The 23312-nt window shown below is 41.5% G+C and overlaps 1 protein-coding gene across 1 annotated transcript in view; it reads right to left on the reverse strand.

Annotated features, from left to right (window-relative positions):
• Positions 1-1029: 1029 nt before the first annotated feature.
• NPFFR2 (neuropeptide FF receptor 2) overlaps positions 1030-23312 on the reverse strand; it is a 311043-nt gene continuing 288760 nt past the window's right edge. The window contains exon 4 of the mRNA XM_073590523.1: positions 1030-3528. Within this exon, the coding sequence (XP_073446624.1) occupies positions 2673-3528 (856 nt within the window). The 3' untranslated portion in view covers positions 1030-2672. The remainder of the gene's footprint in view (positions 3529-23312) is intronic.

A 23312-nucleotide genomic window follows, 5' to 3' on the forward strand; every position in this document is an offset into this window, starting at 1 on the left:
GTATAAGACTTGACTTGTCAACGTGTTTGAGCAAGAAAACTGAAAATTTGCTATTTATTTGCATATTTCATACTCCAGACATTATACTCCAGTCTGGAGTAACATTTCTGGTGAGACATACAGAGGAGAATGCCAATAATAATATCCCCCAGATTCATTAAAGGGAACCTGTCACCCCCTCCAGGGCTAAAGAGCCACCTTCAGCAGCACTATGGCTGCACTCTGTGAAGGTGGCTCTTCTGTTTCTAACCCCCATTAAAGCCAAAATATAGACTTTAATAAATAGGTCCTCACACCTGCATTCCATCACAGAGGTATGGATTGTCCCTCTGTTTAAGCCACCTCCCAGCTGTCCATCAACCCCCCTCTATAGCGTCCCTGCACCACCTCCTTCTGTGTTATTGCCGTTACATGTTGTCTGGCACCTGCGCTGTGACAACAGTTCTCGGGCATGCGCAGTGCGTGCTGCCCGGGAACTGCCATCAGGCTATCGCGCCTGTGTGTTTCTGAGTCCCCAGATCCCACCCCGCATTGTGAATACTTCATAACACGCATGCAACACAGAAGAAGGCGGTGCATTGATGCTATAGAGGGGGGTTGATGGACAGCTGGGAGGCAGCTTAAACAGAGGGACAATCCATACTTCTGTGACGTAATGCAGGTATGAGGACCTATTTATTAAAGTCTATATTTTGGCGTTAATGGAGGTCAGAAACAGAAGAGCCACCTTCACAGAATGCAGCCTTAGCGCTGCTGAAGGTGACTCTTTTAGTTAAAAACGCCCTGGGGGGGTGACAGGTTCCCTTTAATTGTCCTGTGTCTTTGGCACATATTTTTCCTGTACACCCTTCAATAAGACTGGTGTAAGAATGTGAAGAGCGTAGATTGCTATACCCTAACGGATCTGGGTAAAAGTAGCTGTAAAACACCGAAAGTCATAAAATCTTTGCACAGTGTTGCAACTTTAAAAAAGTTTTATGAAAGAATTCTGGCATGAACACTATGAGGAATCGGGCGCTGAGACATCTATGTGCTGATTGATACTAATTAATTTTAGATATAGACACCAATTAATGTATAACTTTCAAGTGACGCTTTAGAAGAAGCTGTCGTGTGTGTACGTAAGTCATAACACTATTTCCGTCCGTCTTGTAATGCATTTTTTTTTAGCAATTTCCTCTTCATCTTTGCTTGTTCTGCTCACAATACGCAATAATTGTTTCTCTTTGGGTCTCTATGCTTCTGCTCTCCTCTACCACCTTTTTTCCCTCTATAATTTGTTACCTCACTAAAGACAAATCTAATGGCAAATTTTAAGGGTAAATAATCAGTACCGAAAATGGGATAGAGAAGAAATGATTAATAATTAGAGAAAGCAGCACTTTTTTTTTTTAGAAAGTTTCTACAAATATTCTTTACCTTCATTTGTATTATTTATGTAGAAAAATAGAAAATGTAGTTACTATTTGAAGAAGCACACCCAACATTTTTTCCCCTCATCCTGTCACACATCCATGTTTAAACGTGTACTTTAAAAAATACTACTGGTGTCATCAGTGTTTTGGATCAGTATTTCATCAGTATTTGGTCCGAGTGTCAGTTTTTACCATCATTGTGTCATCCGTGTGTCCTTTTTTGCCATCAGTATCATCAAAGTTTTTCACGTCTTGTGTGCCATCCACATGCTGTACGTGTTTTTCAAGGACCTATAGACTTGTATTGTCACCTTATATCCATGATACTGGAGAAAAACGGACACGTCTCTGTGAATTTTGCACGGACATACAATAATTGAAAAAAACATGAACATGAAAATGGCAACACAGATTATAATGGGTACTTGCTATATCCATGAGCAAATAGAGCACATAAGTGCTACATGAATGTGTGAACGAGGCCTAGTGTAGGGTCATTAACATACTCTCCAGCTGCTATCTTCTCTGGTTTTCAGCGTTGCTCCAGTCCTCTTCTACGTCATGTGAGCATTCCTCTTTTTTTCACTTTCTCAATGTAATCTTATGAAACCTTAGAGCAAGTCTCCATATGTCTACATTGAGAACACAACTTCCATTCCACATATAAGCCAATCTGTAATGTAGAGAATTAGAAATTAAGTCCTGTGACCTAGAAAAAGGACCACAGTGGCACTCTATACCTGGGAAAGTGGCAATCAGTAAGTATGTTAGTGTACTTGCTCTATATTTCATAGATCATTAGATAGGATTAGGAGAAAAACAATTGCTGAGATTGCTTCTTGACGTTAAATTGCAACACATGTATTGTTTTATTATTACACAGCAGTGATAGTATTTCACATATGTTATCAGGACCCAAAATGAGTTACTTCTTTCTAAATTGTTGGTCATGTAGTGGTGTGTCCAATATAAATATAATCAGAGCAGATTTTCAGTAGTGCCATGTCATATATCTTCACAAAAATAGCAATAGCTTTATTTACATCGGATTCAAATGAGTTATTGCATAAAAACTAACTTGACACATAGGCATTCAATGTTGTGGCTGTTCAAAGCGCATTACAAAACACGTCACTGGTCAGCGTAAACGTATACAATGCATGTCCATGCTTTTGAACCTGATTAATAGATGTTAAAAAAAGAGTCTTTTGCAAATGCAATCCATGCATCATTGCTGAAGGAGTGCCCCAACTTTTATCAAAGCATGTCTTTGTGAATCCCATTGTTATTAGACATTTTTTCCAAATCTTCCATAATTAAGTCTTGATCGGTTGTCAGTGGTTTTCGCTTATCAGAATCCTTATCGCTGCTTTGTTTTTCAAATGCTGACTCCTGCCGTCCCTGATTTTGGGAAGTTGCTGGTAAGATGGCGTTGCCTTGTGCCCGTTGGGAATACATTGTTCTGCTTTCCATTTCTTCTGAGCACAGTTGAAGCTTAAAGGCGGCTTGAAAACCACGTCTAAAGTTTTCATTGAAGAAACCATAAATAATGGGATTGATGCTGCTATTGAAAAAAGCCAACCAGTGGGCAAATGGATAGATATAAATATTAATAATTTGGTACTGCTTTTCTGTAAGGTTAGCATAGTCTGAAAGCATCATCAAGGTCCACAATGGTAGCCAGGACAAAATAAAAAGCAAAGCAATAATAATAAGCATTTTGATGACTTTCTGCTTCCGTCTGGACACAGCATGCCTTTGCTGTTGGTGATTCTTGCTTTCAACATTCAGCTCACTCTTAAAGAGAGTAATACCAATTCTGGCATACATGATTACTATGAGGGAAAGTGGAGCAAGGTAGATATTAGAAAACAGAACTGTTGTGTAGATTTTTCTCATCTGTGGATTAGGCCAGTCTTCACGACACCAATAAATGGGACCTGTCTGATTGTTAATCCCAAGAATTACTCGAAAGTGTTTATCTTCTTTAACGTGAGACATAACAGCTGATGGACACATAATAGCAATAGCCAAGACCCAGATGACTGCAATAATAACAACGGCTGTGGATATGGTCAGCTTCTGCTTGAAAGGATAAACGATGCAGCGGAATCTACAATGAAAGATATTGTGTTAAATATCACAATACATGTAAAAATCCAAAACACAGGATAATACTCTTCATTATAAGATTAAAAGTAGTGATGAGCGAGTATACTCGTTGCTCGGGTTTCTCCGAGCATGCTCGGGTGCCCTCTGAGTATTTTGGCGTGCTCGTAGATTTAGTTTGTGTCGAGGCAGCTGCATGATTTATGGCTGCTGGACAGCCTGAATACATGTGGGGATTCCCTAACAAACAAGCATTCCTCACATGTATTCATGCTGTCTAGCAGTCGCAAATCATGCAGCTACTTCGACACAAACTAAATCTCCTAGCAAGCCAAAATACTCGGAGACCACACGAGCATGCTCGGTTAAACCTGAACAATGAGTATACTCGCTCATCACTAATTAAAAGCCTTAAAAAATAAACATCTTGAGTTAACCAAAATTATGAATTTGACAATTTTAATATTATAATATGTTTTGTAAGGACAAACAACAAACCCCATTTAGTTTATGGGAATTTACAGTGAAAGATTAATTTGCATTTTATACTTGGAAAACTGTGTTTCCTTAATAACACTGATTAAAATGACTGTCCCGTGACAATGTAAATTACATGGGGGGCACAATCTCTCTGGATAATAAATCCAAAAAGGGTCACAACCCTAACCATATTAATCTATCTCACCTGTCTAGTTGTCAGGTAAATGAAGTCAAAAGAAGTTCTTTTAGGACAATCCAAACTTAGGATAATATTTTATAGAAAAAACTGGTTCTTTTTCTAACAATATTTATTAATTTAAATAAAATAGCATTCAACTGCAACACCAATTTTTGCTACATTTACGCTCCCTGGGACCATTGTTTAACCTTTATTGCAAAATGTACACCAGTGAAAAATAAAAACTTTAGAGATGAATCCTTGTGCTATAAAAGGGTAGCCTGAAACTAAAATTGATTTAAATCCTATATATCTATCTATTTAATAAAATAAACAAATCACTCTTCTAGTATATTTAAATTAAAACGTGATTTCTTTTCCCTCTCTTCTCTCCCTTCTTACTTTTTTTAACTTTACATCCATTCTGATAAACTACTCCCTGCTCCATTGAGCATTCAAAGGTTGTAAATTTCAATGCATAGTCAGTATGAGCTCCCTGTGCTATATTCCTTTCCAATGTTCACTGACAGTGCACTCCTTCGCCAACTCTATTAAGAAGTGATGAGCTGGCACTGTCACTGCACATTGAAAAGAACAGAGATCCACCCAGTTCACAAAACAAGCATCATAAATTATGCATTCTTGATAGAGCTGGGATTTGCCAAGCCCCTGAAGCAAACATCACTGATGACGCTCTGTTTCAGGATGAGTAGCAGCTTTGATATTGGACACAGCTCAGACTCCTTACTTTGAGTATCCCAGCATGCATTTGGAGTGTCTCAAAGAAATTTCATCATAGCAGAAGTTAAGAAAAAATCAGAATTGAGAGGAAACAGTAGGAAAATTGTTAAGTAAAAAACATTAGAAAAGTTAATTGATAATTAAGGATTTAAATCAACTTTAGTTTTGGTTCAACCCTTTAAACCTACTACCATACATTAAGCTACCTACTACACCGTTAATTTACTCACTGCAGAGGGATACCATCTAAGTAGTTTTGATATTGGATTGACACTCCACTTTCTACAAACCCCCATAGTCCCTACACCTAATAAGGAACTGGTCATCCTTCCCTCCATCCTCCCCATCCATCTCACCTCCTCCTCAGAACTGTTCCTCAACATACAATCCTCTGTATCCAAACACAGACAGCCAACTCATGCCCTCACCTGCTCTCACCTACTAACACTTTCTCTGCTCCTTCTCACTGCCGTTGATATCTCTCCAAATCCTGGCCTTCCTCACCACATCCCCACAATCATTTCTACCTCTCACCAACACTCTATCACAAATTTCCACAACATTTATAACCTCTTACCCTGTTGCCAAGCCCCCATTTCCCCCGTCCCTTTAACAGGAGTAGCGATGGGTGGACCTCTGAATGTTTGGGTCTGGCGGGTTCGGCTGAACAGTTAAAAAAAAGTTTGGGATTGGGTACCAGAATAGTACCCAGACCTGAAAAACTGAACTCAAACCTGGACCACATTCACTTGAATGCGGGGCATGAGCAACCATTTTGTGCCATTTACATGACAGCGAGGCAAACACTGCTTCTGATCTGAGGTAAAATCATTACCACTGGTCAGACAGGCGCGGTTCCCATGCTGTCAAATGACAGTGTGAACCTGCAGCTGTGGTAAGAGGTAAAAAGTTTACCTTCAGTCACTGGTATCAGATGATGGGACTACTGCTCCCATCAACGTATGCCTCCTGCTGTTATTAACAGGGGGAGCAGGGGTCAACTGATGGGACTATTCACCAGCCGACACCTAGGCTCTAAATAAATAATTTTAAAGAAGTCTGTGAATTCCCCAAATTTTTGGTGATAAGCCAGGCAAACCTGACAGCTGCATGCTGCAATCCTCAGCTCTCAGCAAGGTTGGTTATCAAGAATAGAGGGGTCCCCATGTTACATAGTAACATAGTAACATAGTTAGTAAGGCCAAAAAAAGACATTAGTCCATCCAGTTCAGCCTATAAAATTCTGTCAGAATAAATCCCCAGATCTACGTCCTTCTAAAGAACCTAACAATAACTGTAAGATACAATATTGTTACACTCCAGGAAGACATCCAGGCCTCTCTTGATCCCTTCGACTGAGTTCGCCATCACCACCTCCTCAGGCAGGGAATTCCAGATTCTCACTGCCCTAACAGTAAAGAATCCTCTTCTATGTTGGTGGAAAAACCTTTTCTCCTCCTGACGCAGAGAATACGCTCTTGCGACCGTCACCTTCCTTGGTATAAACAGATCCTCAGAGAGATATTTGTATTGTCCCCTTATAAACTTATACAAGGTTATTAGATCGCCCCTCAGTCGTCTTTTTTCTATACTAAATAATCCTAATTTTGCTAATCTCTCTGGGTATTGAAGTTCCCCCATCCCCTTTATTAATTTTGTTGCCCTCCTTTGTACCCGCTCTAGTTCTATTATATCCTTCCTGAGCAACGGTGCCCAAACCTGTACACAATACTCCATGTGCGGTCTAACCAGAGATTTGTACAGAAGCAGTATAATGCTCTCATCATGTGTATCCAGACCTTTTTTAATGCACCCCATGATCCTGTTTGCCTTGTCAGCTTCTGCCTGGCACTGGCTGCTCCAGGTAAGTTTATTATTAACTAGGATCCCCAAGTCCTTCTCCATGTCAGATTTACCCAGTGGTTTACCATTCAGTGTGTAATGGTGATATTGATTCCTTCTTCCCATGTGTATAACCTTACATTTATCATTGTTAAACTGCATCTGCCACCTTTTGGCCCAAGTTCCCAACTGATCCAGATCCATCTGTAGCAGAATACTATCTTCTCTTGTATTGACTGCTTTACATAGTTTTGTATCATCTGCAAATATCGATATTTTACTGTGCAAACCTTCTACCAGATCGTTAATAAATATGTTGTAGAGAATAGGTCCCAACACCAACCCCTGTGGTACCCCACTGGTCTCAGCGACCCAGTTAGAGAATATACCATTTATAACCACCCTCTGCTTTCTATCACTAAGCCAGGTACTTACCCATTTGCACACATTTTCCCCCAGACCCAGCATTCTCATTTTGTGTACCAACATCTTGTGTGGCACGGTATCAAACGCTTTGGAAAAATCAAGATATACCACATCCAATGACTCACCTTGGTCCATTCTATAGCTTACCTCTTCATAAAAACTGATTAGATTGGTTTGACAGGAGCGATTCCTCATAAACCCATGCTGATATGGCATTAAACAGCTATTCTCATTGAGATAATCCAGAATAACATCCCTCAGAAACCCTTCAAATATTTTACCAACAATACAGGTTAGACTTACTGGCCTATAATTTCCAGGTTCACTTTTAGAGACCTTTTTTAATATTGGTACCACATTTGCTATGCGCCAGTCTTGTGGAACAGACCCCATCGCTATAGCGTCTCTAGATATAAGAAATAATGGTTTGTCTATTACATTACTTAGTTCTCTTAGTACTCGTGGGTGTATGCCATCCGGACCCGGAGATTTATCTATTTAAATCTAATTTAGCCGATTTTGCTCCTCTTCTTGGGTTAGATTGGTGACCCTTAATATAGGGTTTTCTTTGTCTCTCGCCATTTCAACTAGCATTTAATTTTCCACCGTGAATACCGTGGAGAAGAAGGAGTTAAATATATTAGCTTTTTCCTCATCATCTACAACCATACTTTCCTCACAATTTTTTAATGGGCCTACACTTTCACTTTTGATTCTTTTACTATTGATATGGTTGAAGAACAGCTTGGGATTAGTTTTACTCTCCTTAGCAATGTGCTTCTCTGTTTCCTTTTTGGCAGCTTTAATTATTTTTTTTAGATAAATAATTTTTCTCCATATAGTTTTTTAGAGCTTCAATGGTGCCATCCTGCTTTAGTAGTTTAAATGCTTTCTTTTTACTGTTAATTGCCCCTCTTACTTTTTTGTTTAGCCACATTTCCTATTTCTTGTCCTTTTATTCCCACAAGGTATAAACCGCTTACAGTGTCTATTAAGGATGTTCTTAAACATTTCCCATTTATTTTCTGTATTCTTATTTCTGAGGACATTGTCCCAGTCAACCAGATTAAGGGCATCTCTAAGCTGGTCAAACTTTGCCTTCCTAAAGTTCAGTGTTTTTGTGACTCCCTGACATGTCCCCCTAGCGAAAGACAAGTGAAACTGTACAATATTGTGGTTGCTATGTTGTTTTTTAATTATTTAAATAAACAATTTTAAAATAACTGTGTGGGCTCCACCCTATTTTTGACAACCAGTTAAACTAAAGCAGACAGGTGAGGTTCATATTTGTGCGGTTGATGTCACCTTTGTATTCCTTAGTAAAGGAAAGGCATTTATAAGACACCTATCAATTACTAATCCTATAGTTATATTGTAAATAAAGACACTGGAAGAATAAACTCTATTATTTTAAATAAAAACAAAACACACTTTCTTTTTTATTTAAAAATAACAAAAACCATTATACTCTCCTAGCACCCATTCCATTGAATCCCTCGTCTTATGTAAGAAAAAAAAAATAAAAAAACAATATCCCTCACCTGTCCATCGTTCTGACCCAAACCATAATCTATGTCTGTGAATTGATAGTTTTTTAACCTGGACTGTGTCAAAGTGCAACCGTCTTGGCTGAGAACGACTGATGAATGATCTGTTGCAAGCATAGCATCAGTGACTAGCAGTGATGTCACTGAGGTTACCACCAGTCACTGAGATTGCGTTCCCAGCAGGGCAAATGAACTGCAGTGATCTCTTAATTAGATCACTGCTAGCAATCTCCTGGTGCAACGCTGAGCTCAGAGAGTTCATCACAGTTCACTGTGAGAAATTTCTCACATTGAACTGTGGTGAACTCTCTGAGCTCAGCGCTGCACCATGAGACTTTAAACAAATCAATAATTAAAAGTGATGTGGGTTCTCCTGTTTTTTTGATAACCAGGCAAAACTCACAGCTGTGTGCTGCAACCCTCAGGTGTCAGTTTTACCAAGGTTGGTTATCAAGAATAGTGTGTTGTCGCCACACTGATTTTTTAGTTAAATTAATAATTTTAAAAAACAGCTCAGCATCTCTCCATTTTTGACAACCAGCTAAACTAAAGCAGCCAACTGGAGGATAGTATTCTCAGGCTGGTAAGGGGTCAAGGATATTGGCCTCGGCAGCCTAAAAAATAGCAGCCTGCAGCCACCCAAAAAAGCCACATCTATTAGATGCACCAATTCATGGTGTGTTCACACAATCGCTCGCTGTTTAGCTTCCATCATTGTTCACTAGCAGCAGTTATTATACATCTCTCTACAGTAGACCCCGGGTTGCGATTGCACTTCATAATTTATTTTAATTTAGTGCAATCCGTCAACCCTAACGGGATACTAGCACCATGGTTTGGCTAGTAAATGGTGGATGAGCAGCAACTCAAGTGATATATCCAACAGCTGGAGAGCACGTTGTCCTATCTTGAGCGGGTGGCTTCTGTTGTCGATTTTGCTGCCGTGGCAGCTTAGGCAGCTAGCAAAGTAGCCTCACTGGTTTCTGCTGTGGTGCCTGTTCCCCCTTTACCACATTTTTTGCTGCCCAACAAATTTTACGGGGACAGCAAGGCCTGCAGAGGTTTTGTTAATCTGTGCTCTATTCACCTGGAGTTACCGGCTGCATGATTCCCAACTGAGTGAATCAAGGTGGGATTTGTGATTTTGCTCTTTTCAGGCAGAGCGTTGGAGTGGGCTACTCCGTTGTGGGAGCAAGATGACCCACTGATTCCCAATGCCTTTCATTTTCTGGGTGCTCTGAAAGAAGTCATTTTGGGGCCACAAGTAACCCATGATACCACACCCCAACTCCTGGCATTAACTCAGTGTTCGTCCATGGTTAGTCAATTTGCCATCCAATTTCATACTCTGGCTACTGAGTAAGAGTGGCCTGATAAGGTTCTGATATCTATCCACTACTCTGTCCACTCGCATAGATCTCCGGCACGCTGAACGGGAATCGGAGTGGTCTCAGAGTAGATCTGGGATTCGGTTAGCTCCGAACTTTGCCAATCTCATGAATCCACCAACTCGGGTAGATGATTCTGTAGAGCCCATGGATGTCTCTCAAGTGGAATCTACCACTCACCCTGTACTTTGTTTTGGCTGCAGACAGTCCGGCCATTTTGTCAATAAATGTCCCAAGCATCAGAAGGAGTCACAGCATCTAGTGGCTTTAGGGCGAGGCTCACTAGTTCCAGTAGATGGGCCTTCCAAATTGACCTTTGGGGTCTCTTTAACATTTGGATCGATTACTCTCAATGCTGAGGCTTGCGTGGACTCCGGGGCTGAGGGCAATTTCATGTCTGCTACCTTCGCCCAACGGCACGCAATTCCATTAGTGAAGCTTCCTAAGCCGATGTCCACACCTTACTAAGCATGTCCGTGATGTGGTGTCTTCTCATTGATGGTCAGATGTTACCTGTTCTAGTGATGTGGCAGCTCTGGATTGGCCTGTAGGCGATGTAATGGACAGCTGTGCGTGAGTATTTGGGGGTGGTGCCTAGTGTATAAAAGGCTCTCAGAGGTGCATGCTGGTGCTCTAGTATCATATATGTTATAGTGTGTGAGTGTGGATACTCTACCATTCTGTCTGAAGGTAGTGTGAGTCTGTTTAAGCTCTGGGACTGCACTGATAGGCAGGCAGTTAGAGTCAGGGGAGCACCAGTTTCCTTCATGTGTGCGGTTAGCACAGTTGAGTTACTGGGCAAGTCCAACCCTTAGTCTAGAGGGTATTATATCTAGCGTCATATAAGTTTCATGTGCTTTCTTCCTGTGACATTTAACAGGGAATTGCACTTAGTATTCTTTTGATCAGTGCCTGTGAAATAACGGGGCTTGGTACTCAGTGTTCCGTTTGCACTGTGTGGCGTTAACTCGGTGTGTTCAAGCAATCGCTCGCTGTTTATTTTCTGTCATTGTTCACTAGCAGCAGTTATACATCTCTGCACATTGGACCCTGGTTTGCGAATGCACTTTATAATTTATTCTAATTTAGTGCAATCCACCAACCCTAACACCAACCCTGCTAAAGCTGGCAGCCCACAGCTGTCAGCTTTGACTGGCTGGTTATCAAAAATACAGGGTAACCAACACCTTTATTATTATTTATTTAGAGTGCAAGTGCTGGCTGATTGATACCCCACACCCTTTGCCAGTTTAAGAAACTATGGATTTAACAGGAATTTTGTTAGATTTTCACAGCCTACTCTTGAGGAGTGAGTGTACACATTCATTCTAGAATTGATTTTCAGTTGATTAAAGGGAATCTATCATGTCCTCAAACACTTTTAAACACTATTAATGATAAGGAGTTAATTTGCTGGTTAATTCCACAAATGTGGGGCCGCTATACTGAAAGCCAGCTCCTGGGATGAAACTAACATTATGCCAACTGGTATCCACCAACTTTCAATCATAGAGGCATGCCTTTGTAGCTTTAGTAACCACTCGATATACAAAGACAATTGTCGGACAATATGCCAAGGTGTGCTCGATATGCCGCTCACTGTATTCTGAGAGGTGACTGAGACTTGCCATTACATAAAGATATTTCTACAATGGAGAACAGGCACCAAGGCCACTGTAAACCCAACATTATGAGGGACTACTGCTGGTTTTTGCAAAGGGCACATACGATTGCTTACAAGCACAAAAGCAGATGCGTGAAACACTTTTAACAGTACTGGATCTTGCAAAAGTAAGACTTTTAAACTGGAATACAAGATTTTTTTAAATTTTGTTCTTCCATTACATTTTCATATACTGTTTACCACAAAAACTTTGATGTAGATCAGGTATTTGTTGGCGTAAAACTCATTCTGTATAAAATTATTCAATGCTTTCCATGTGCTTAATTCATTTGGGCAAACTTATGGATAACATCATTTTTTGACACTTTACAATTCTGACTTTATATTTGGAATAAGCATGCAATTTAGTATGGTGGTAGGTCTATGTAATGTCTCGAGATTAAAAATACAGTCAAAAGGTCTTTTCTTGTTATAGCAGCCAATCACATAATTCTGTATCTTAAATAATCAAGGTTTTGGTAATCTCTATGGGTATGAGGCTTGTGTCTAAAATAACATAGGAGCAAAATGGAATTTTAGATCATTCTCTTGTTAACCTTTTATTGCAATGTACATAAGAAGGTAGTAGGAAGAAAATGATGGATTACAATATTACAAAATCAAAAGGCTAAATAGATTGAAATATTAGAGGTTTGGACTCTGAGCAAACACTTGTCTGTGGAATAAAATGGATAGAATAAGAGGGAAATTCAAGAAAATGTTTGAGGGAAAAAGATGCACACTTTGAGCAAGAGCTTTTATATTATTTAACTAAAGAGAATAAGTGTAGATTGTGTGAAGCCCGAGGTGATGTTAAATAAGTTTTAATAACTAATGCACAACCAAATATCTTCTAATGGGTAAAAAGTATTATTCCAATTCTGTAAAACCACAAAAATTGTTAGGGTAGTTATTAGTGATGGGTGAACCCATGGATGTGCGGGTTTGGCCTATAATTTTAACAAAGTTTGGTTCGGGTACCGGAATAGTTCCTGAACTCAAACCCGAACCTGGATCCCATTCATCTGATGGTCCAAACATCCTTTGTTTGCCACCCTGTCATCTGCATGACAGCACGGCAAGCACGAGCTCTGAATGGCGGTAATATCGCTACCATCAGTCAGAGAGCTGAGGTTCCCATGCTGTCAGATGACAGCATGTGAGCCAGCAGCTGTGACTGGTGGTAAAAAGGTTACCACTGGTCACAGTCATTGGCTGATGAGAGTACTACTTTCGTCAGCGTACACCTGCAGTGAGATCAGGTGAGACTGATGAGTATTCATCAGCTGACCCCTGTGCAATAAATAAATAAAAATGACCTGGGATCGCTTCTATTTTGATAACCAATGCAGGCAAAACTAACAGCTGTGCGCTGCAACCCCCAGCTATCAGCTTTATCATGGCTGGTTTTCAAGAATAGAGGGATCCCAAGCCGAATTTTTTATTTATTTAAATAAATCATTTTAAAAAAACAGTGTAGGTTCCCCCCAATTTTTGACAATCATCCAAGCTAAAGCAGACAGCAGGAGTTGATATTCTTAGACTGGTAAGGGGCCATGGATATTGGCATTCCCCAGCCTTAAAATAGCACCCCGCAGCCACACCAGAGAAGGCTCATCTATCAGATGAGCCAATTGTGATGCTTTGCTTGGCTCTTCCCACTTTCCCTGATGTTGTTTCAAATGGGATAATAGGTTTGGGGTTGATGTCAGCCATTTACTGGCTGCTGTCATCAAGCCCAGGAATTAGTAATGGAGAACAGTCAATAAGACACCATTATTGCTAACCCCATAATTAGATTGTAAAAAGAAAATCTAGAATTAAGCCCTGTAATTGAAATAAAGACACTGACAACTTTATTTGAAATAAAATACAGTTATAGTGACCTTTACATCAACTGAAGCCCATATCCCTGTAAAAATACAGAAAAAATAAAACACCACATTCCTCACCTGTCAAACGAGAAGATAGTCCACTGAAGCCAACGTCGACTGTAGAAAAAATAATAATAAACAACCATATTCTTTACCTGTCCGAAGAAACATTCCTATATAAAACCGCCTCCTATGTAGGAATGGCATAGTAATGCCCTTATGGATTCCTTTTTAATGAGCTATGGAAGGGCTGTTTCGGCTATTTGGAAGTTGGACCTCCTTCCAGATTGGTGAGGTTGTTATGATTATTTAATATACACCTCCTATATGTACAGACTTTTACAACAAGATCATCAGTGGTACTGATTTATCTATGTTATATCTGATCCACATTTCTATTGCAGTAATTTTTTCCAGTGTTACTGGTAGTCTCTTTATTCATAATCAGTTCCCTAAACTGATCATGTTATTCATGTGTGGGGATGTGATTTTTATAGTTGTGTTGCACTATTTTAAACTTGTATAATAAATGTTAAGTTTTAGTTTTTAAATCCCTTTTTTAATCGTTATCTATGATATTCTGGGATCTGTGTATAATTATACAAAGGTTGTTTGCTGCTTTTGATCATTTTACAAAACTTGCAACTTGGAGCTAAAAGGTTGCAAAAATGGATCAAAGACAGAAAAAAAAATTCATTTTTAATTTTGTACAAAATTCATGAAGCACATGAACCATTTTGAAGAATTCTGTGTAAAAAAGGCCTATTCTAATTTTTTTAGTAGATGTAAGGTAAAGATGTGCCAAGCAGTTTTACTACTGGCAAACATGCGGGACAAAAGCAGCACTTCACACTGGATTCCTGTTAACAGCCACTGGGCATTGTTGTTACATTTGGGCAAAGTAACTCATGCTCCATAAGCGGCACAATTCCTGAATTAAATTGTGCAAAGTTTCTTTAACAGATACATCCTCTTGAGAAAAGTAGTGGCTATGGCCACAAAGTGTCTGCTCATTTCAACCATTTTTATGTGGTGAAGCATAAGCTCCTGACTTTGCAATGTTCAAGAGAAACAGCATTGACCGACTAGGACTCTGCACTATTTTGCCTATTCTGTCTGGAATAAAAGATTAGCACCTACGCGGTATTGAGTGAAGCTAATTCTATCTTCTTGGATTATGTGGCATCAGTTATATAATCTCCCTTATATTTATCTTGAAAAAAAAGCACTCAAAATACAATGTTTTTTTACAGAGTACTGCTATCTACAGCCTTTATTGTACTGTCATAGAGGGTATTCTGCAAGTACAGTAGCCTTTTCATACTTAAGTGGTCCAGGTTATCTTCAACAAGCATGGAAAATCTAATATTTATTAAGAGGAGTCAGGCATAGATCAGTGCCATTCAGCTGATGCCAATTATTAGATGAGCACCTGCCTCCCTGGCTGTCTGGTGTCTGTCTTGTACTCTGTTCTACTACCACCAGAGCCTATGGTCCATGTCCAGATAGGAATATATTCACTGCCCATCATATCAGCAATATTGCGCTGTTGATGGGGCTGCCAGTGTTGGTCCTACACTGCCAGACATCTCCTTGCCTACCTGTCATGAATGTCTACTAGGCAGCATCTGCCGCTATGATTGCCACTAGACAGCCACTCTAGTCACACATCTCCTGCCTACCCAACGTGTTTTATAGTGCTATACTGTACCGCTGCTTTCAGTGCTTCCTGATCTGTTCCCACACTGCCAGACATCTTTGTCTGCCCCATCATATATGCTATAATGTGATGTGCTGTGTCTCTCTAAATAAAGAGATAAGTTTTAGACACCTTGTGAAAAAGCGGGTCTACAATTAGCAAAGATCAAACCTCTTCACACTCCCCAAACAGGAGATAGCTTTTGCACCATACCTTATAAAAATGTGCACCACATGTGTATAAACAGCTGCAAGTCCGACATCTACCCCCCACACGCACACACATACACAAAGGGATCACTTTTGTCTCAATTTTACAGTTAAAAAAAAGCATAAAATGACTGTTAGTGGAGTGAGTTAAACAGGCTGTTGGTAAAAACCAGGTCATATCTGTTTACCTCTAGCCATATATATTGTGGTCACTTTGGGTATTATTAAAGCTGTGTTTGTGATAAAGAAATTGAAAGGAGTGCAAACCAGTTCTAGGGGGACCTCAGAGTGTTACATATTTCTTTATTGGGCAAGAAAAGGCTTTTCACTATTTCGAATTCTGATGAATTGGTTGGCTGCAAATCAAATTAAAACAAAATATTCTACAAAGCTGGGAAATTTAAGATTGAGTAATCTTCTGAGCACACCGGTTTTGAGCAAAATGTGTTCACACAGCTGGCATATATTGTGTTAAATAGGTGAAGCATTTTTTGTTTAAAATCCACACAAATTGTATATCTTTCAGAAGTGACAATGGAAGGTCTAAGGTTACCATTAAACACTTTGCTGTTTTACCTATGAGGCTCTGTTTTTTTTTTTGCTTTCTTCTTCACAGCATGTTGTTTTTCTCATGAAATTGCTGTATATCTTTTCCATTAGGGTTTAATGAATTTCCTATTTAATCTCCTCTAAATAAAATTAAATACATTTTAAAATCCTCAGTTTTCTAAAGCAATTTAATGTTTTCTTCTAATTGATCTACACCGCTGTAAACATCCCTTTTAATCCTGCAAGGATTATGACACCCAAAGCCATTATTTCTACAGCCCGGCTTGTATTTGAAAGTTGTGTTTCTTCTCAACAAATCATAGATTGTTGAATTGTAGATGTTGAATATTGAAAGCTACCTACTGAGTTCTATTTGAGGTGTTGGGTTTAATAACAAAATACTATACCTTACTCTGAATTACAAACACAAATTGCACATTTATGGCATATAATACATTTTTGCTTTAACCCCTTAGTGACCAAACCAAATTTTTTTTAACTCTGACCAGTGACACTTTATGTGGTAATAACTCTGGAATGCTTCAACAGATCCCACTGATTTTGAGATTGTTTTCTGTTACACATTGTACTTTATGACATTGGTAAATTTTGGTCAATACTTGTGTTTATTTATAAAAATATCCGAAATTTAGCAAAAATTTTAAAAAATTTGAAATTTTCAAATATTGAATGATTACCCCTTTAATCCACATTGTCATACCACACCAAAACAATAGTAAATAACATTTCCCTCATGTCTGCCTTATATCAGCACCACTTGTAAAATCTTGTTTTATTTTGTTAGCATTTTAGAATGTTATCAGCGTAGCAATAATTTTTCATATTTTCAAGGAAATTTACAAAACCTATCTTTTTTAGGGAACTTTTCAGTTTTGGAGTGACTTTGGAACTGCTATATATTGGAAACCTCCAAAAGTGATACCAGTTTAAAAATAGCACCCCTCAATGTATACAAAATCATTTCCAAGTCAATTATTAACCCTTCAGGTGCTTTTCAGATATTAATGAAAAGTGGCATAACAGGAGTGGAGAAATGTATTTTTACCATCTAAATGTTAACTTATGAACAGGCAGCAATATATGGCAGACTCTATGGTCATTATTTGGCCATGAAATTCCATGGCAAACATCAGGACTAAAGTTGAGCGAAGCGGGTCGGTCATATTCAAAAGTCGGCGACTTTTGCTGAAGTCGGGTTTCATGAAACGAAACCCGCCCACAGCGAGAGGTCGGCCACGAGGTCGGCGACCAGAGCGCCAAAGTCGCGTTTCAAAAGATGCTTCCAGCGCCCTTTTTCAGCCAATGATGGAGGACGCACACTGTGGGCAATGCGAAGATATAGGCATCGGTGACCAACATCTTTGAGAAGGGCATGAAAGTGATTGGCTGGCTTTGTGTGGCGTCACAGGGGCTATAAAAAGGCGTGAATGCCGACCGCCATCTTACTTATGCCGATCTTAGCATAGGGAGAGCTGCTGCTGATTCTGTAGGGAGAGCGTTAAGCAGGGAAGAAGAACCAAAAAACTGCTTCTGCTGTTAGCGATTTTCACTTACAACACAACAGTTTGTGTGCAGTGACAGGGGAGGCTCTATTTTTGAGCATCAGCTCTGTTGCTTATTAGGCTGCCTTATAAGGCTCCCTGATAGCTGCATTGCTGTTTGCACACTGCTGTGTAAACTGCTTTTTTAAAAGCAAAAATACTTTTCTTCCTCTTTTCTGCTCAGTTACCAAGCATTAATTTTTCCACACTTTTGTGTGTGCACTGTGCAGCAGTCCTGCTTATTAGGCTGCCTGCGTCCATACTTGGACTGAAAGCATCATTGTCAGTGTCCTCAAATCTATAGTGAGATTCAAATTCTCACCATTCTTATAGACACCCTACACCTTGCCATACACCATCCAATTTCAGTCTGTTACATTGAGGTGTAATCTCTACTAGGCCTGGGACAATAGTTCAGCGTCCTCAAATCTATAGTGAGATTCAAATTCTCAAGAATCCTATAGACACCCTCCACCTTGTCATACACCATCCAATTTCAGCCTGTTACATTGAGGTTTAATCTCTACTGGGCCTGAGACAATAGTTCAGCGTCCTCAAATCTATAGTGAGATTCAAATTCTCACCAATCCTATAGACACCCTACACCTTGTCATACACCATCCAATTTCAGTCTGTTACATTGAGGTGTAATCTCTACTGGGCCTGAGACAATAGTTCAGGGTCCTCAAACCTATAGTGAGATTCAAATTCTCACCAATCCTATAGACACCCTACACCCTGTCTTACACCATCCAATTTCAGTCTGTTACATTGAGATGTAATCTCTACTGGGCCTGAGACAATAGTTCAGCATCCTCAAATCTATAGTGAGATTCAAAATCTCACCAATAGTAGATACACCTTCTACCTTGTTTTACAGTACCATATTGCTGGTGGTATATTGGGTACATTTTCACAAAAATGAGCAAGTATGGTGGAAGATGCCATGGAAGTGGGCGGGGGTTGCCAGCTGGTCCCGATGGTGGTGGTGTTGCATCTGTTGGTAGTGGCAAAAGCACAATAGCACCTAAGGCTGGAGGTGTTGAGCCTGTGTCATCATCTGGCTCCACAAGGCCTCAAAGGCTCTCTTTTCTGGGAGTAGGAAAACCACTTTTAAAGCCGGAGCTTCAGGAACAAGTTTTGGCTTACATTGCTGACACAGCCTCCAGCTCTCTCGCCTCCTCTTCTGAAGTTTCAAAAAATAAAAGCACTGAGTCGTCAGTGGAGGCTCCTGGTCAGGAACAACACCTTTCCTTGTGTCCTTCACCCCTACCAAAAGTGAAAGATGTGGCAGGCCACACTACTGATTACTCCATGGAGCTCTTTTCTCATACCATGCCTGGGTTATCAAGTAAAATTGTGAATTCCCCAGTCCAAGATGAATCTGACATGGAGTGCACTGATGCACAGCCACTGCTAGATTTTTCTGCTGGTACATTCACTCAGGGCACTACATTGTCCTCGCAGTGTACTGAGGCAGAATCAGACCCTGATGAAACTCAGGTTCCCCTTCCTGCATACTATACCACCTTACACGGTGACACAGAGGAAGGTGCACATGAAATTGAAGAGAAGGTGATGGATGACCCAGTTGTTGACCCAGATTGGCATCCATTGGGGGAAGAGGGTGCTGCTGCCAATAGCTCAGAAGAGGAGGAGGAGGATCCGCAGCAGGCAACGACATCGCAACAGCTGTTATCTGGCATGACCGTAGCAGTCCAAAAACGTGTTACAAAAACCAAAAGAGTTGCAGGACAGCTTTGCCAGGAGGTCAAATTAGCACAGCGTGCAAGGTCTCAAAATGTCTTCCATAGTAGGAAGAGTGCAGTGTGGCACTTTTTTGAACAAAATCCTAATGATCAGGCAAAAGTTATCTGTAAGAAGTGTGCAATGCCCTTTAGACGAGGGAAAAATCTGAGAAATTGGAATACCAGTTGCATGCTTAGACATTTAACCACCATGCACTTGCAAGCGTGGACGGACTACCAAGCCTCATGTACCACATGTGCACCTGCTCCGAATGAGGGTAGTCAGCAACGCTACATCGCTTCCCCCACTGTAAGCCCACTGGTTAGCACACCACCAGCAGAAAATGTCGAGGTGTCGTCGCAAGGGCAAAGCAGTCATGGAATCACATTGTTATTGCTACGAAAGACTGAATCTAGGCCATCAGCAACACCACCAAAACCATCACCAACCCTCTCTCAGTCCGCCATGTCCACCGCTAGTTCCACCATATGCAGCTCTCAAGTCCAGCTCACGCTACCAGAGACTCTGAGTAGGACAAGAAAGTACTCATCCTCTCATCTGCATACACTGTGTTTGAACACCGACATTGCCAAACTAATCTCATTAGAGATGATGCCCTACCGGTTGGTTGAAAGCAAAGCTTTCCGCTAGCTCTTGGTTTACGCAGTACCATGCTATGACCTACTTCTTTTCGAGAAAAGCCTTCCCAGCCCTCCACATGCATGTGAAAGATCGCATTGTCGATGCACTCAAGCAATCAGTGAGTGGAAAGGTGCACTTCATAACAGATGCATGGTCCAGTAGGCATGGCCAGGGCCGTTACGTGTCCATCACTGCGCACTGGGTTAATGTGGTGGATGCAGGGTCCACGGGGACAGCGGCGGTGGGACAGTGCTGCCTAGCCCACGGTATAGGAAACAGTTGGCGTTCGACCCTCCTCCTTCTCCAGAGGCGAAAGCTTGTCCACAGAGCGCAGTCGCACGAGCACTCCATCCGCAGCTGCCAGTGTTGCACGCGAGGTGTCCAACTATCGAACAACTAGTGGTAAGCGTCAGCAGGCTGTGTTGAAGATGATGTGTTTGGGCAACAACAGACACACCACGGAGGTACTGGCCGACTACTTGCAGCGACAAACTGAGTCATGGCTGGGCAGTCTACATCTTGAGGCAGGCAAGGTAGTTAGTGATAACGGCCAGAATTTTGAGGCAGCTATAGCCCTTTCAAAACTCAGACACATACCTTGCCTGGCTCACACCTTGAACCTGGTGGTGCTGTGCTTCCTCAATAATTATCCGAAGTTAACACCCCTGCTCCATAAGGTGCGAAGACTGTGCTCGCACATCCACCGGTCGCCCGTACACTCCAGTCGTATGCAGAAGCTGCAGCGATTGCTCCACCTTCCCAAGCACCGCCTAATTATCGACGTTGCAACAAGGTGGAACTCCACCCTGCACATGATTCAGAGGCTGTGCGAACAGAGGCAGGCTGTAATTCATTTGTTGGATACACAGGCAGGCAGTGTGCAGACAGACATGGAGTTGTCTGGTGTGCAGTGGTCGAAGCTGAAAGACCTCTGTAAAGTCCTTCAGTGTTTTGAGGAATGCACACGGCTGGTAAGCGCAGACAATGCCATCATAAGCATGAGCATCCCACTTATGCATCTGCTCATGCAAACTTTGACGCACATTAAGGAGCAGGCATCTGCAGCCGAGGAGGAAGAGGAGGAGGAAAGCCTTGATGACAGTCAGCCATTTTCTGCTCAGGGAAGTCTCGTGGACGAGGTGGAGGAAGAAGAGGAAGAGGAGGAGGAGGAGGATGATGGGGATGATTATTTTGGGGAGGAGGATGCTTCTCAGGGGGCAAGAGAAAATGTGGGCATGCCAAGGTCAGGTACCGGGTTTGTGCATGACTGGTGGGATGTGGATTTGCTAGAAAGTGCTCCTCCACCCACCATTGGCAGTGCAGCATTGACACCTGGAACATTGGCCCACATGTGTGATTATGCCTTGCGGATCCTAAAAAGGGACCACCGCATTGCCAAAATGATGAGGGATGACGACTACTGGATGGCCAGCATCCTCGATCCACGCTATAAAGGCAAATTACACAACATCATGCCACAGGAGAACCTAGAGCTAATATTGGCTAACAAACAAGCAACTCTGGTAAACCGTTTGTTTGAGGCATTCCCAGCACACAGCGGTGGTGATGTTTTTCCAACGAGCAGTAGGGGGCAACATGGAAGAGGTGTTCGTGGTGCACACAGCCAAAGTAACGTTGGACACAGGGGTTTCATGACCATGTTGTGGACTGATTTTTCAAGTACCGCTCACACGACTGGTAATAATGCATCGATCAAAAGTGACAGGAGACAGCAGTTGTCAACTATGGTAACAAACTACTTTTCCTCCCATATCGATGTTCTCCCTCACCGGTCATTCCCCTTTGACTATTGGGCCAGTAAACTTGACACCTGGGCTGAATTGGCACAATATGCCTTACAGGAGCTCGCTTGCCCTGCTGCTAGTGTGTTATCTGAACGAGTCTTCAGTGCTGCTGGATCAATCCTGACAGAAAAAAGGACCCATCTGTCAACCCAAAATGTTGATGATCTAACCTTCATTAAAATGAACCATGCATGGGTTTCAAAGGATTTTGTCCCACCCTCCCCTGCTGACACGTAGGTTGCCAGAAAAATGGCTTGCTTTTGTCCTCCTCTTCCGCGGACTTCTCCAAGTACTCCTTTTGCAGCTGCTGAATGTCTAACATCAACATATGCCAATTTTTCCACCTCCCTAACCACAGGGCCGGGGTCACCACCTGGCGCACGCACCCGTGCGAGTGCCGTTGCCCTGGACAGGTGGGTGGGCACACTCTTTGGCAACGGCACTGGCAAAAGGTCCCTCACAGTAGAATCAAGTGTCTCTGACGGTGGGGGTGCACCTGTTATCAGGTGATACTATACCCTTTCTCAACTTTCTACAATCTTGTCGAATCCATACTGGGCCTGAGAATGTCTGAGTCTGCCTCCTGATTAGAGATGAGCGGTGTTCGAGTCGACCTGTCCGTCAAGTTAAAATTCCAGCTGTTTTGGGCAGTGTTCGAGCCGTTCGTCAAACTCGAACACTTTGCTTAAAATGTGGCTGTTCGAGGTTCCGTTCGAGAACGGTTCGTTCACCAAAAGCGTAACTTCATTTTCACACTAATAATGGTTTTCAATGTTAATAGACTGTTTCATGGCATAGTAGCGGTGTGTGGTAGCAAGCGGTGTAGTACACCTGTCAAGGAGCTACATCGTGTGTGTTTCTAATTATTTTTTACCGTATCTTGTCCAGAAAATCCTTTTGGGCCTTGAAGCACTGTCTGCTACTCAGCAGAGGAGCCCACCAGTGAACCAAGCTATGCCGCCTGTTTATGTAATAACTGCATGCTATTCAGCATAGGAGCTCAGCTGTTAAGCAAGCTACAGCACCTGTGGTTTGGACACTTAATTTTTTAATTTTTTCTGGAATGCCGGTTAGGCCTAATTCCGGAATTCCAGTTGACCTGCACTTACTGGGAAATCCTCGTTCGCAGGGAAGAATTGTAATCCCAGATCCCCATCACAATGCGGTTCAGCAGGTTATCTGCACCTGTAAGCGACACACGCTGGACCTTTCAGCGTAGCGCGCATGCAGCCCCGGACATATAAGGGCATGACAGACCTGTTATTGATCGATCTCGTGTGCCAGAGCCTCACGTGTCCCTCTAGTAAGCTTGACGCGTACCGCTGGGGCATGCCGGAGTCTCGTTCGTTAACGGAATTAAGCTGACAAATCGCTAGGACAGCTAAAAACGGACATCCACCACCACCCACAGAATCAACAAAGCTTGCAATCTGT

Source organism: Dendrobates tinctorius, unplaced genomic scaffold (assembly GCF_039654945.1).
Source record: "Dendrobates tinctorius isolate UK_male_01 unplaced genomic scaffold, ASM3965494v1 ptg000011l, whole genome shotgun sequence".
Classification (NCBI taxonomy): Eukaryota; Metazoa; Chordata; class Amphibia; order Anura; family Dendrobatidae; genus Dendrobates; species Dendrobates tinctorius.